The 14,995-nt window shown below is 41.8% G+C and overlaps 1 protein-coding gene and 1 long non-coding RNA gene across 3 annotated transcripts; one reads left to right on the forward strand and one right to left on the reverse strand.

Annotated features, from left to right (window-relative positions):
* Nucleotides 1-3,177: 3,177 nt before the first annotated feature.
* Nucleotides 3,178-12,113, forward strand: LOC115159996 (prostaglandin E synthase 2). Of its 2 annotated transcripts, XR_003868979.1 has the most exons (9): nt 3,178-3,516; nt 3,778-4,020; nt 4,142-4,197; nt 4,299-4,451; nt 4,709-4,903; nt 5,038-5,155; nt 5,376-5,477; nt 10,934-11,084; nt 11,825-11,838. XR_003868979.1 is itself a non-coding variant. In XM_029710206.1 (8 exons), exons 1-8 carry the CDS (start codon nt 3,190-3,192, stop codon nt 11,945-11,947), a joined length of 1,317 nt encoding a protein of 438 aa, XP_029566066.1. In that variant the 5' UTR covers nt 3,178-3,189; the 3' UTR covers nt 11,948-12,113. The 2 variants fall into 2 exon arrangements, 1 of the variants encoding a protein (XP_029566066.1); XM_029710206.1 differs by lacking the exon at nt 10,934-11,084 and having other exon boundaries at nt 11,825-12,113.
* Nucleotides 10,203-11,002, reverse strand: LOC115160003 (uncharacterized). The gene is made up of 2 exons (XR_003868981.1): nt 10,926-11,002; nt 10,203-10,726 (listed from the first exon to the last, which is right to left on the reverse strand). It is a non-coding gene; the product is annotated as an uncharacterized LOC115160003 (long non-coding RNA).
* Nucleotides 12,114-14,995: the final 2,882 nt, after the last annotated feature.

The following is a 14,995-nucleotide window of genomic DNA, read 5'->3' on the forward strand; positions in this document are numbered from 1 at the left end:
TGAAAACAATGTAAGCCATATGCCATGGCTGTCTCGGTCACCAGATCTCAACCCAATTGAACACTTATGGGAGATTCTGGAGTGGCGCCTGAGACAGCGTTTTCCACCACAATCAACAAAACACCAAATTTTGGGATTTCTCCAATGCAGCTGTTTTTATCTCAATATAAAATCATTTCTGGAACTATTTCTAATTTCTCTAACTCATTTACTGCATGGTGATGTTACCATGGAAGGCCAAAACTCCATCCCACCAAAACAAGCTGACATTTCTGGCGTTCTTTTCAAACAGCTCTTACACTGAACGGGCATTATTTTCACAATTTCACAGTATTATTCCAACCTCATAGTGTGGAAATACATGTGTATAATACAGGTCAATCACGTTTTAGAGTGCACTGGGCCTTTAAGACAAATTAGGTTGGTGTTTCGTTTATTTTGGCAGTTACCTGTATATAACCCGTGAAGAAGCCAAATGATAAACAAACCAGGGAGGACTACTGTTAGTTTTTGGAATCTATAAAAATATGCCCATGTTCTTACATTTTAAGGAAGGTTTGAAGGTAGATTTGAAAAAACATTATTTTATTTTGTCTGTCATGTATAAATTGTAATTAATCTCATCATGGGTCATATTTGCATTGGAATTTCATTTCTGAACAGTATGGAGTATATGGATACAATGTCCTCAACTACAAAGTCTAATTTCATATATTTTGATTTAACACATTTAGGAAAACCTGTAACTCATTTCAATACAGTTAGTTGCCATGTAAAACATCTTTGGTCTAACATTTGCACATGGTTCGGATACAAAGGTAGTCAAGTGATGTAGTGGTACACTTGGTCTCCAAACACTAGCATGTTCACGCAACATTAATTCAAGAAACCAATGCCATGATATGGAAACATACAGCATGCAACCAAGTATCTGTCCTCACATGTCCAACTTTGACAATCCTCCCTTTTGAAAATATCTTAAAACCGATAATATCCATTGGTTTGTTCAGAACTGTACACTCATTTCCCCGTCCAAAACTTGATGTCAGTCGAGCTAAATGTCATTAGAAAAAATACAACGTTCCAAACCAGACTTACTGTTCATTGATTGATCACTAGTGGCAGGGACGCAACTTTCAAATTGCATTTGTTGTCCCCCCCAGTTTTGTCATTGGAATGTGATACAAAACGAGGCAACTGTGTGCTTTAGGACCATGCGGATGCCTCCAAACAGTCAGGTAGGCTGTTTGGAGTGTTTATCCAACTGGATAACTTTTTTTTTTTTTTTTTTTGAAAAAATTGTGTCCCCTCCTACTTCTAAAACCAAAGTTGCGCCCCTGACTAGCGATATTATAATTTTTACATTTCACATGAAGGCCCAACATGTTCAGACATGGACTTTTCCTTCTGAACCATTAGATATCAAATTAATGAATTAACTTTTTCATGTACATTGTCTTAAAAGCCTTTTTCATGTGATTCTGTATTTGTATGCCTGGTTCAACTATATTTATACTGTTCTTTCACAATTATGGTGGGAGCTTATTTTCAAATGGGAGGCCAGAATGGGCAAGGCCTATAGAAACTGAAAATATATTATACTGTTAGAAACTTCACTTCGTAGTAAGTTTACTGATGTTGGAATCTCTAATATTCAATCAATGGGCAGTTACATAGCACCAAAGGGAGGATGGGTTGATTTATGTAGGTCTTTTAGGCTGCAGCATCAGCTCTTTAGCACTAAATGAACATATAACATAAGTTAAAAAAAAATGTTTTCACTATTCAGTTGTAAATTGTAGAGCATCTGAAGAAAATGTAGGTAGCACTTACTTGACATCTCTGTTCTAAGTCTCCAGAAGAGATATGCCTCTTCATAATAGTGATATTAATTTTAGGCCTATAAAATATAGGCCTAAATATCTCATAAACAGTCATCTGACACAAACTCCTCTATAGGTAAGTAAATTCCCAGCTAATCATGACTGTCAACTTACTTTTCATAAGCTACAGTCAGATTTTATGACTTCATATCTGTTATATCATGCCCATAACAATATATCATATTACAGATGTGTCAAGTGAAACCTACGGTCAAAATGTGCATATGGCTCACACAGTTTGAATTTCTTTCAATAGCATCAGTTCTAGATTTTATTCCTTTCATCTCAAATGAATAAAAAATAAAGTTGGAGTGGTTATATTGTGTTTCTCCATTGTCTTTGTCTATAGTAGTCTGGGCCTGGATTAAATCAGATCGTTGGCTACGAAACTTTTAAAGTTAATGTTTGCATTCAGGAAGACAAGGTAAACGTTACTCAATCTGAAATGACCTTTACAAGTGTAACTCATATTTACTGCAGATTGATTGAATCCAGGCCCTAGGGTGCAATTCAATTGAGGAGGTAAACCAGGCTGTTTGAGATGTCAATGATATAAAAGTACCCTTTTTGTGCTGGCCCTGTATTAAAGGTTTTATTTTGTACTTTTGTTTAACCAGGCAAGTCAGTTAAGAAATTCTCATTTACAAGGACAGCGGATTAACTGCCTTGTTCAGGAGCAGAACGACATTATTTTACCTTGTCAGCTTGGGGATTCGATCTCGCAACCTTTCGGTTACTGGCCCAACGCTCTAACCACTAGGCTACCTGCCGCCCAATGTCTGCTTATAAGGTTATTCATCTGATGTCAAAAATAGCTGTCATACTCCAGACCAGAACATTTTAACTACTTGTAGCTGACAAATTTAAGTTTTTGCATTATTTGAAACAATGTTCTTCTGACATTTGTAGCGCAATAATGGTGGTTGGGCATGTACAAATCATGTATTTGGAGATGGCAAATGTAAGTTTTTGCGTTATTTGAAACAATGTTCTTCTGACATTTGTAGCGCAATAAAAGTGGCTGCGTTCCAAACTGCCTATATTGTAAGCTAGTCCCCTTGCGTAGAATGTCAAATCTTATTTAGCCGTCCCTGTCAAACACTAGACCCACATTTGTGGAGGTCTGGGACCAATCAGATGTGTATCAGATTTCTTCAAACACAAGTAGAGTTTAACATGGCTGGAAACACATAATAAGGTGCGCAGCACGACTACATTGCAGGCGGTATGGAACGTGGCCGGTGATATAACATCATAACCACGTGTGTACGAACACGGAAGTTTTAGTTGTTTTTGGCCAGACCAGATGCATTGTGGGAGCAGGTTGTGTAAACCAAAAATGTCAGCCTCGCGTTGCAACAGTTTTTGTCGGACCGGCTGGTATGTTTTGCGGGTTCCGATAGCCAAAATCAGCCTAGCAGTTGCACTATCTCATTTCCCGTCGAGGTGCAGTGCCAGGGCATATGGCACAGGCGGCACCACGTTTGGATCCAAACTCATCTCCACTCTCCCCTTGCGCGCAACCAACAGGCGCGTCTTTGGGTTCGCTTTTTTGTTCGGAGGGGGAGTCGGCTTGTATCAAACCATAAAATTCTCATTTCAACAGCATTTTGCAGAGGATGAATTGTCCAATGTAAGGATTTCAACCATTTATGCTTCATACTTTTATCTCTTCAATGTCACGTCATTCATTGTTTAACCTCATTCATTGTGGCTCATGCATTCTTTATGACGATGTATCTGTCGCTCTCTAACGGTCTTCAGCTTTTCCATGGATGTCCACAAAATTTGATGTAGTTGCACTGTACTTTTGAAAGTATGTCTCATGTTTTGCTGCAACGGATCAGAAATAATGATATGGGAACAAACACTGCAATCGTATATTTACCCACAGCTCCCCAATCTCCAATATGGCATCCCCACAAACCAGGGTTCTGACTTGACGTTTGCCACCGACTTAACGTTTACCTTATACCAATACAAGACCTGTCCATACTGCAGCAAAGTGCGGGCTTTCCTCGACTACTATGGTTTTCCATATAAGGTTGTGGAAGTCAACCCTGTCATGCACACGGAGATCAAATGGTCGGAGTACCAAAAGGTGCCCATTCTTATGGTGGAGGGGAAAGAAATTGTGGTAAGCAGAGTAGATCTCAAACTTGAAGAAAAGGTGTTTCAAGCAAGTGCTCTTTCATTTTTTTTTTTTTTTTTTTTAATTGTTTAATAAAACCACCTCTCTCTAATTGCTTGTCAAACAGCAACTGAACAACTCATCTGTCATTATCAGTGCAATGAAGACGTGCATGATTGACAAGTAAGTAAATAATGTAATTTCATAAAAAGCAGAATGACCTATTGCATTTCAACCCTACAATATCACTTATTTCTATACCTCTGTTCTCTTTGACATTGCAGAGAAAGAACAATGTCAGAGGTTGTTCAGTACTTCCCGAGACTCCCGTCTACCAATGCCTGGGGGAATGAAGTTCTGGAGTACACTAACAAATACTGGGTGATGTTGAATGAGATTAAGATCACTGAGGTGTACACATCTAAAAATGCCAGAAAGTAAGTTAGCTCTATGTTGTATTGATCTAAGAATTTCATTGTTGTGATTTGTTCAATATTTTATACATGCACTAGATGACATCTGTAAAGGAGTAGGTATAAGCAATACGGCTGAAAAATGATTATTTTCACAGGGTAAGGTGGAGCTACCCTCCAAATTGATTCCAGTTCTTTCAGATCTACATAACTTCATAGGTGGTATGGGCTAGCTAGAGGTAGTTTTTGGACTGGGCAAATCTGTCTGTTCTATTTTCCAGGGAGGAGGTACGATGGCGTCAGTGGGCCGATGACTGGCTAGTGAATCGGATAAAGCCTAATGTGTACAGGACTCCCGCTGAGGCCTTAGCCACCTATGACCACATAGTGCGTGAGGGCAACTTTGGTTCTGTTCCTTTTGCCAAGTATGGAGGGGCCTTCTATATGTTCTGGGCCTCCAAGCTCCTGAAAATCTGGTGAGTTTCAGATTGCTGTCAATCATTGCAAATTACTAGATTTTAAATGGAATGTTTTCAATTTCATTCTCTTCAGTATTCTGGTCAATGTGAGTTTGTGCCTGGTCTTCCCCTCTGTTCCTGCCCCCACATAGGTACAAGTTACAGGACGATGTAAGGGAAGATTTGTACATGGCTGTGAATGAGTGGATAACGGCTATTGGGAGGAAGAGGAAATTCATGGGTGGTGACAAACCCAACCTCGCTGATCTGGTAAGATTTGTTGGGTTGTTGTGACAGTTTGAAAGGAAATTCCATTTGAGTTGGGTACAATTTACATTGACATGTTAAATTGAGTACACATGTTGACAAGGGACCTCAATTTAATAATAATAATACATTTTATTTTAAGCGTTTTTCAAGACACCCAACTCTTGACTTCATTATTTGACAGTCATTATTTACACTGCTGATAATCTCTTTCTTCCTGAAGGCGGTGTATGGAGTCCTCCGATCCATGCAGGACCTGGAGGCCTTTTACGACGTGATGGAGAACACCAAGGTGAAGAAGTGGTATCTGGCCACAGAGAAACAAGTGAGGGAGCACGGTGGTCGGAACCTATGTAGATAACCAATGCAGAACTATCATGGCATAACTGAGTTCTAGGTTGCTGATTCAGGCTGATTCAGTATCATGGCATTACTGAGTTCTAGGTTGCTGATTCAGGCTTCCACTGCACACACAAAAACTGGATGCGAAGGTTCTCTACCAGTCAGCACACTCATAACATGTAACAGGTGACAGTTTTATATGTGAACGAATGGACAGTCTACCATGTTTCATGTTCTATGTACAATCAACGCCTCTTTCAAATATCTTTATGGATACAGACTTAGTTTACCCAGAGAAAAGGTAGCTCAATAGTAATTTATGTATGTATTAAATTAAATGTGTGTATATATGACTATTTAACAGTTAATGTATTGCAGTAATAGACTGTTATTCACTCTTTGTGAATCTGCTAAGTAAACCACTAAGCATTTGTTTAATTATTTTATCCCTATGCATACTCAAATCTTCCCTATACCCATCGAGGTTGCTACAACCTAGCCTATGAATAAAAGTTTACAAGGTAGGTGCATAAAGTTCGAGAGAGAATTTTGAGGTGACACATGGACAGACAGTGACACATTCAATAGTGCCTTGCACATTCTTCCCTGCATCTAGCTGATTGATATAGGGTGTAATCATAGGTCCAACAGATATAGCGGCTCAGTTGGTAGAGCATGGTGTTTGCAACGCCAGGGTTGGGGGTTCGATTCCCACGGGGGGCCAGTACGAAAAAAAAAAATGGGGGAAAAAATGTATGAAATGTATGCATTTACTACTGTAAGTCGCTCTGGATAAGAGCGTCTGCTAAATGACTAAAATGTAAATGATAGGGTTTCTATTTTCCAGCGAACACATGCACACAGAAATCAGAACCATGGACAGCCACATCATATTTAGCTTATGTTGATTGGACTTAATTGTTTTTGGTATCTTTTAGTTGTCAATGTATTAGACTAAGCAGAGGTGATTTGATGTTGAAATTGCAGTAGTACTGGAATAGTGGAGGTAGGTCCTGTTTTCTTTGCGACTTGCGGTAACTGTGGTTCTAAATCAATAGTTGTTTTGTCGTCCGAAAATGTCAGAAACATTAACTTGCTTGACCATGCTGTAGGTCATGTAACTGTTTGTTACATGCAGTATCACATTTATTTATATAGCCCTTCTTACATCAGCTGATATCTCAAAGTGCTGTACAGAAACCCATCCTAAAACCCCAAACAGCAAGCAATGCAGGTGTAGAAGCACGGTGACTAGGAAAAACTTCCTAGAAAGGCCAAAACCTAGGAAGAAACCTGGAGAGGAACCAGGCTATGAGGGGTGGCCAGTCCTCTTCTGGCTGTGCCGGGTGGAGATTATGGCAGAGGTTGTTCTCTGGTTTTGTGATGAAACGAAGATGTGGTTGAATTTATTCTGTGTCTTCTTCTTATTGTCTCTGCCTTTAGGCCTGTGTATCACGGTTGAAAGGCAAATAAACTAACAGGTGTGGCGGATGAATTAGAATTAGTTGGGTAACATAGATAATTAAATGTTTTATTTGCATAATATGCTTATGTGAGATACTTGTCATTAGAATGTATCCCTTTGGACTCTGGTGTTGGCAGTTGCACTTCTTCCCTCAGCTGGGGCTCAGTCACTTGGGGCCCAGAGAGGGCAGAGGTCAGGCTTGTCTTTCACATATCCCTGGTGCTTAGCAGAATATCAGAAAGGGAAGAGGACAGGATGGAACATTATCTTCATATGTGAATGTGTCTTTACCTATTCTTAAACCATGTGAAGGGATGTCGTGATTAATGGGGAACCAATTACTTGTCTCCACAATGTCTGTGCGCAAGTCACTCCCTCCTTTTCTATTGGGGGGCGGGGGGTTGTATGGCAGTGTCTGGAACCATTGTATGTCCTCTCTCAGATCTTGCACTTATCCTGGGATAGTGTATGACCTAGAGGCTCACTCCCCTCAGTGAGCTTGTCCAGGAGTGGGATCAAGAGGGGGTTTACTTGAGATGGGAGTATAATTTATAGCGAATGTTATCTGGATAAGGGATACTCCTTTCTCAATTATAAAGTCCCTTTGTGAACTGTTCCTAAGATCTGTGGTTCGTAATTTACGTTGAGAGGGGTGTATCTTGGCTATAAAAGATCTTTGTACTTTTGTGTTGTCACTTTCAATGGTTCATTAGAGATAGCCATCATTGAAAGTCAAGTGCTTTTGCAAAGCTCTTATTATTAAATATGTAGTTTAAGTATACTCTGACTGGTGTGTGAAGTTTGTAACTCTCCTCATTTGGTAATGCAGAAATTAGCCACCACAGGTTTTATACAGCGGGTGGGTCTAATCCTGAATGCTGATTGGTAAAAAATGCATTCCACCCAATGTCTATTCCACAAGTTATCACCGGCTAAATCTATGACATTAGAATGCCTATTTACTCTGTTCCATCTGACTGCGCAATCCACTGGATCATCAGCCCAGCCAGGCAATTTATGAATTTGATCTCCATGATAAAAAGCAGACATCAAAACTATGAAATAACACACGGAATCATGTAGTAACCAAAAAAGTGTTAAACAAATCAAAATATATTTTAGATTTTGCATTTTTCAAAGTAGCCAACCTTAGCCTTGATAACAGCTTTGCACACTCTTAGCATTCACCTGGAATGCTTTTCCAACAGTCTTGAAGGAGTTCCCATTTGTGCTGAGCACTTGTTGGCTGCTTTTCCTTCACTCTGCGGTCCAACTCATCCCAAACCAGTGGCTCAATTGGGTTGAGGTCGGGTGATTGTGAGGCCAGGTCATTTGATGCAGCACTCCATCACTCTCCTTCTTGGTCAAATAGCCCTTACACAGCCTGGAAATGTGTTGGGTCATAAAAAACAAATGATAGTCCCAATAAGCGCAAACCAGATGGGATGGCATATCGCTGCAGAATGCTGTGGTAGCCATGCTGGTTAAGTGTGCCTTGAATTCTAAATAAATCACTGACAGTGTCACCAGCAAAGCACCCCCACACCATCACACTTCCTCCTCCATGCTTCACGGTGGGAACCACACATGCGGAGATCATCCGTTCACCTACTCTGCGTCGCACAAAGACAAACCGGTGGGAACCAAAAATCTCAAATTGGAACTTATCAGAACAAAGGACAGATTTCCACTGGTCTAATGTGCATTGCTTGTGTTTCTTGGCGGAAGCAAGTCTCTTCTTATTATTGGTGTCCTTTAGTAGTGGTTTCTTTGCAGCAATTTGACCATGAAGGCCTGATTCACGCAGTCTCCTCTGAACAGTTGATGTTGAGATGTGTCTGTTACTTGAACTCTGTGAAGCATTTATTTGGGCTGCAATTTCTGAGGCTGGTAACTCAAATGAAATTATCCTCTGCAGCAGAGGTAACGCTGGGTCTTCCTTTCCTGTGGCGGTCCTCGTGAGAGCCAGTTTCATCATTGCACTTGATGGTTTTTAAATTTTACGCATTGACTGACCTTCATGTGTTAAAGTAATGATGGACTGTCATTTTTCTTTGCTTGTTTAAGCTGTTCTTTCCATAATATGGACTTGGTCTTTTACCAAATAGGGCTATCTTCTGTATACCACCCCTACCTTGTCACAACACAACTGATTGGCTCAAATGCATTAAGAAGAAAATAAATTCCACAAATGAACTTTTAACAAGGCACACCTGTTAATTTAAATGCATTCCAGGTGACTACCTCACGAAGCTGGTTGAGAGAATGCCAAGAGTGTGCAAAGCTGTCATCAAGGCAAATGGTGGCTACTTTTAAGAATCTCAAATATAAAATATATTTTGATTTGTTTAACACGGTTTTGGTTACTACATGATTCCATATATGTTAGTTCATAGTTTTGATGTCTTCACATTTTACAATGTGGGCCTGTGTGGCTCAGTTGGTAGCGCATGGTGTTTGCAATGCCAGGGTTGTGGGTTCGATTCCCACAGGGGACCAGTACAAAAAATGAATGAAATGTAACCCTAACCCTATAAATCGCTCTGGATAAGAGCGTCTGCTAAATGACTAAAATGTGCAAAAAAAAGAAAAACCCTGGAATGAGTAGGTGTCTCCAAACCTTTGACTGGTATATGAATCATTGGTTTGCATGCGAGTTCTAGGGATTTGTAAGTCGCTCTGGATAAGAGCGTCTGCTAAATGACTTAAATGTAATGTAAATGTGAGTGTTCTCGGGAGAAGGGTCGGGAATTCTTCTCAGGGACGGACGGTATGTGGTTTATGGGTAGAGCAGTCCAAGGAATCAGTTGGGAAAGCGGCCATGAAGACGATTTTCTTAATTGCTTTGTATTAAAGATGGCTTTAGGAATGTATTTAGACCTTTTCAAGGAGAACAACATTCCTTTTGATTTAAAAAAATGTTTCACTTATGGAAGGTAGGTATTGTTTATAAAGTTGACGGAGAAAATTAGTTGTGTGGCTTGATTGAACCATATTATGCGTTTAATGTGAGGTGATTGGTTGAAATTGACAGTCCTCTTTCTGTACTGCGGTGATATGTCAGTTTTATGCGATAATATTTCGATGGTTTGACTGTTTTATGCGGAAATAGTGCGATTGGTAAGATTTGCAAGCCCCTGCATAATATACTGGGAATTGTTGATTTTGCACACAAAAAATACGATCGTTGAGGGACTAAACCTTTCTTTTAGGGGCTGTTCTTTTGTCGTAGATACACAATTCTTTCCACTTTTTAAATTTTTATTTGGAGTCTGGACACATTTTGTTCTTTGCATAAAATGTATTATAAAGACATTATAAAGGGTAAGTCTTACAATGCATTAAAACTGCATCCTAATTCACTTGGATGCTATAAGTATTGTTTTAGCCTACCAAACTGGTGAGCCTAATCCAATGGGTGCACATAATGGAAGGTTATCTAAAGCTTAATGAATACAAAAGTGATTTACAGAAGTAGGTGTCATTCCTTGAACTTCAGCTGACAACTTCAGGTGGAAGTTTAAGTCAGGTAGGGTAGGCTACTATTCTCCCCTGCACGCAGGTAGTCTGTACAGTAGTAGTAGGCTCTCCCTTGACTTGCACCCCAGTTATGTTTTCAGAGATGTAGGCCTAACCATTGGGCGCAACACTGGACAATTTCGGTATTGTGATTCACTGCATTGCAGGAGAGCAGTATGGAGAAGATTTCGGAAAGATCAACATGATGAGGAAAGCTCCTGCAATCTGAGATTGAGACTTCTGTTTGTCTGAAATGTGGGATTGAAAACATTGAGTTCAGTTGAGAGATCAATCATCTCTACCTTATTTGATGAGGCAATGTAATAAGACTACTTAACAAATCCTTTGTGATGCCTAGAGTAACTAAACAAATCCCCATTCTGATTTTAGTAACAATTGCAATACAGTGGCCAGGCCAAGAGTTTCAATGACAAACTGGTCAATCACCTTTGCAGCATTGCCATCATGAAATACCTGGCAGAGAAGCACAAGACCGCAGACCACTGGTATCCAGCCGACCTGCAGAAGCACACCCGTGTCAATGAATAACTGTCCTGGCAGCACATGGGAATACGTATGCATGGCTCCAAGATGTATTGGCTCAGGGTAGGTGACGCTACTACAAGATCGAATGCAGAGTTGTTTTCACATTGTACTTTGATGAAGAACTTTGGACTTCATTCAGTAAACCTGGATAGCAATATTGACTTAGTAGCTTAAGCATACCTTTTCCTGTGGTCAAATAGTCATGCACCAAGTTGATTCAGGTAATAACTTGCTCCTGAGTGGCACAGAGGTCTAAGGCACTGCATCTCAGTGTCACTGCAGTCCCTAGTTCAAATCCAGGCTGCATCTCATCCGGCTGTGATTGGGAGTCCCATAGGGTGGCACACAATTGGCCCAGATTTGGCTGGAGTAGGCCGTCATTGTAAATAAGAATTTGTTCTTAACTGACTTGCCTAGTAAAATAAAGGTTAAATAAAAAATTATAATGGTATTATTTTAAACAAGTAAATGCTTCCAGTTTTCGATGTTAGATGTGTGTGCGCAGGCAGTAGTTAGACTGCAGCGTACACATTGCCAAAGCAGGTGTGATTGAATGTGGCTCTTCGAGTTTCACAGGTTAGAAAATTGACATTCCACTCTTCTTCTGCATTGCAACAAGCAATGTTATAAGCACTTGATACAGAGCTGTTTTGTATCTCAGTGTCCAAGTATCTTATGTTAGATTTTGAGAGAGGAGGTTGTCTGATCTCGTGCCTTCTTGTTTTTCATGGCATAATATCATGTTTCTGAATCCAACACATTTGGTTTGTACATGACAAAAGGCTGTCTTTGTGTTTCAGCTGTTGATACCAAAGATCATGGGTGTGGAAGTCCCCAAGGACAAGATGGATGGAGCACTGGAGGACCTAGAGGGCTGGTCGAGAACATGGACGGCAGCAAGAAGCAGGTCTTCAAGATCTTGAGATTGTTCTTCTGAATTCTCCAGTGACAGTGCAGTGGAATTCAAATGAAGCTGGTCCTCTGTGAAATAATCAAGCTTGATCTGTTATTCAGCCACTATGCACCATGTAACATAATAAAAGTGAAACATAATAACAAAATAAAACATTCTCTATGGAAATTCAGACATTCCTTGTTAGTACCACGCATTTATATCCATTCTTTATTATTCTAATGTTCTAAAAGCTGTTTTTACCAAAAGTTTTAACCTTTTACTGTTTTTGATTGAATGAATAACTTATCAAACTGTGTTTAACGTTTGCAAATAATATATTATCTGTTTCAAAGTTGACTGGGTGTGTCACACCCTGATCTGTTTCACCTGTCTTGTGATTGTCTCCACCCCCTCCAGGTGTCGCTTATTATCCTTGGTGTATATATCCCTGTGTTTCCTGTCTCTCTGTGCCAGATCATCTTGTATGCTTTTCAAGTCAACCAGCATTTTTCCCGTACTCCTGCTTCTATTCTCTTTTGCTAGTCCTCCCGGTTTTTGACCCTTGCCTGTTTTCTGGACTCCGTACCCGCCTGTCTGACCATTCTGCCTGCCTTGACCTTGAGCCTGCCTGCCACTCTGTACCTCCTGGACTCTGCTGGTTTTGACCTTTTGCCTGCCCACGACCATTCTCTTGCCTCCCCTTTTTGGATTGTTTAATAAATAACAAGACTCAAACCATCTGCCTTCCGTGTCTGCATCTGGGTCTCGCCTTGTGCCCTTATAGTACAAACTGGCCATGACAGACCCAGCAGACACGAACCAGCTCTGCCACGCTGTCTCCATGCAGGGAGCCACCATTGGGAGGCATGAGGAGCTACTACAGGACCTTTTGGAAGGGCTTCATTCCCTGATGGAACGCCACGACCAAGAGTTTAAGGCTATTATGGAGCAAATCGGGGAGTTAGCTCATAGGCAGCCTGCCACCTCTGAGAACCCCCAACCACCTAGTAACTTTTTCCCTATGAGTGGTGAGTTTGTACAGCCTACCCCGGCTCCCCGAGAACCCCGCTTACCTCCTCCTGAACGATATTCTGGGGATCCTGGTACATGTTGGAGTTTTCTTTCTCAGTGCTCTCTTATTTTTGAGCTACAGCCATCTTCGTTTCCTTCGGACCGTTCGACAATAGCATATATTATTACACTAAGGTCGGGAAGGGCGCTATCCTGGGCTACGGCAGTTTGGGAGCAACAATCCGCCATTTGTCGTCATCTGGAGGATTTCATGGCAGAGGTGAGGAAGGTGTTCGATTCTTCAGTATCTGGGAGAGAGGCAGCCCGAAAACTTCTTGAATTACATCAAGACTCCCGTAGTGTGGCAGAATACGCTGTTGACTTTTGCACGTTTTGATACCTTTCTTCACGGATTATCTGAGGTGGTAAAAGATGAGCTAGCTGCTCGGGAATTATCGGTGGACCTCGATTCCCTCATCGCCCTCACCTTGAGAATTGATGGACGTCAAAGGGAACTCAGGAGTGAGAGGTCTGGCCTAGGTTACACTCGTTCATCCACAGTGGCTCGCTCACCTTCGAAGGAATCTGGAAGTCCCCGAAGGCTGTTTTTCCGAGAGGATCCGAAGCCACCCGAGCTCCCTCGAGAATCATCGGCGACGGGTGAGTCAGATACTCCAGAACCTATGCAACTTAGGTTCACATAGGCTAAGTTTCAACAGTTGTCTGTACTGTGGGGCTGCGAGACATTATATAGCCACCTGCCCAGTTGAGACCTATTTCTGTAGTAGGTACACATACTCTGGTGAGCCAGACTGGGAATCCTCTAAATCCCATCAACCGCACTCCTTTTTTTGTGATACTGCTGTTGGGAGACAAGTCTAAATCTCTCCGGTGCTCATTGACTCTGGGGCGGATAAGAGTTTTATGGACGCAACCCTAGTTTCTGAATTAGGTATCCCCACTCAACTCCTCTCTGTTCCCATGGACGCTAGAGCACTGGACAGCTGCTCCATTGGTAGAGTTACCCATAGCACTGTTCCTGTTAATCTGCGGGTTTCAGGAAATCACAGTGAGGCTATACAGCATCTCCTCATTGAGTCTCCCCATGCTCCTGTTTTGGGATTTTCTTGGCTCAAAAAACACAACCCCGTTATTGACTGGACCACAAGTCCATTGAGGAGTCCGTTCTGCCATTCCCATTGCCTCAAAGCAGCGCAGCCTTCCCCAAGATGGCCTCCTCAGGGCTTAAGTCAAGTCTATAATTTCTCTGCCATCCCCACAGAGTACCACGACCTCCTGGAGGTCTTCAGAAAGGCACGGGCTACTTCTCTTCCCCCGCACCGTCCTTATGATTGTCCCATTGATCTCCTCCCAGGCACCACACCACCTCGTGGTAGGCTATATTCTCTATCCGGGCCAGAGACCAAGGCCATGGAGGAGTACACAGAGGAGTCTCTGGCAATTGGGGCTGTCCGGTGCAGCATTTTTCTTTGTGGAGAAGGACAAGACCCTGCGTCCGTGCATTGACTACCGGGGTCTAAATGACATTACGGTTAAGAATCGTTACCCCCTACCATTCCTCTCCTTTTGAACCTCTCCAGGTGGCCACCATTTTTTCCAAGCTGGACCTTCGGAATGCCGACCACGTGGTTCGGATACGCGAAGGAGATGAGTGGAAGACACCATTCAACACAGCCAGCGGACATTATGAGTACCAGGTCAGGCCGTTTGGACTCACCAATGCCCCCGCTGTCTTCCAGGCTCTGGTAAACAATGTGCTCCGGGACATGCTAAACCATTTTGTGTTCGTCTACCTTGACAACATCCTGTTTTTGTCCCCGGTCTGTCCAAGAACATGTTCTTCATGTCAGACCGGTCTTTCAGCGCCTCCTGGAGAACCAATTGTTCGTGAAAGCCGATAAGTGTGAGTTCCACCGCTCTACAATCTCCTTTCTGGGATATGTCATCGCTGAGGGAAATGTCCAGATAGATCCTGGAAAGGTGAAAGCAGTGGTGGATTGGCCTCAACCTACATCCAGGGTGCAGTTGCAACGCTTCCTGGGTT

Source organism: Salmo trutta, chromosome 23, assembly GCF_901001165.1.
Source record: "Salmo trutta chromosome 23, fSalTru1.1, whole genome shotgun sequence".
Taxonomy (NCBI): Eukaryota; Metazoa; Chordata; class Actinopteri; order Salmoniformes; family Salmonidae; genus Salmo; species Salmo trutta.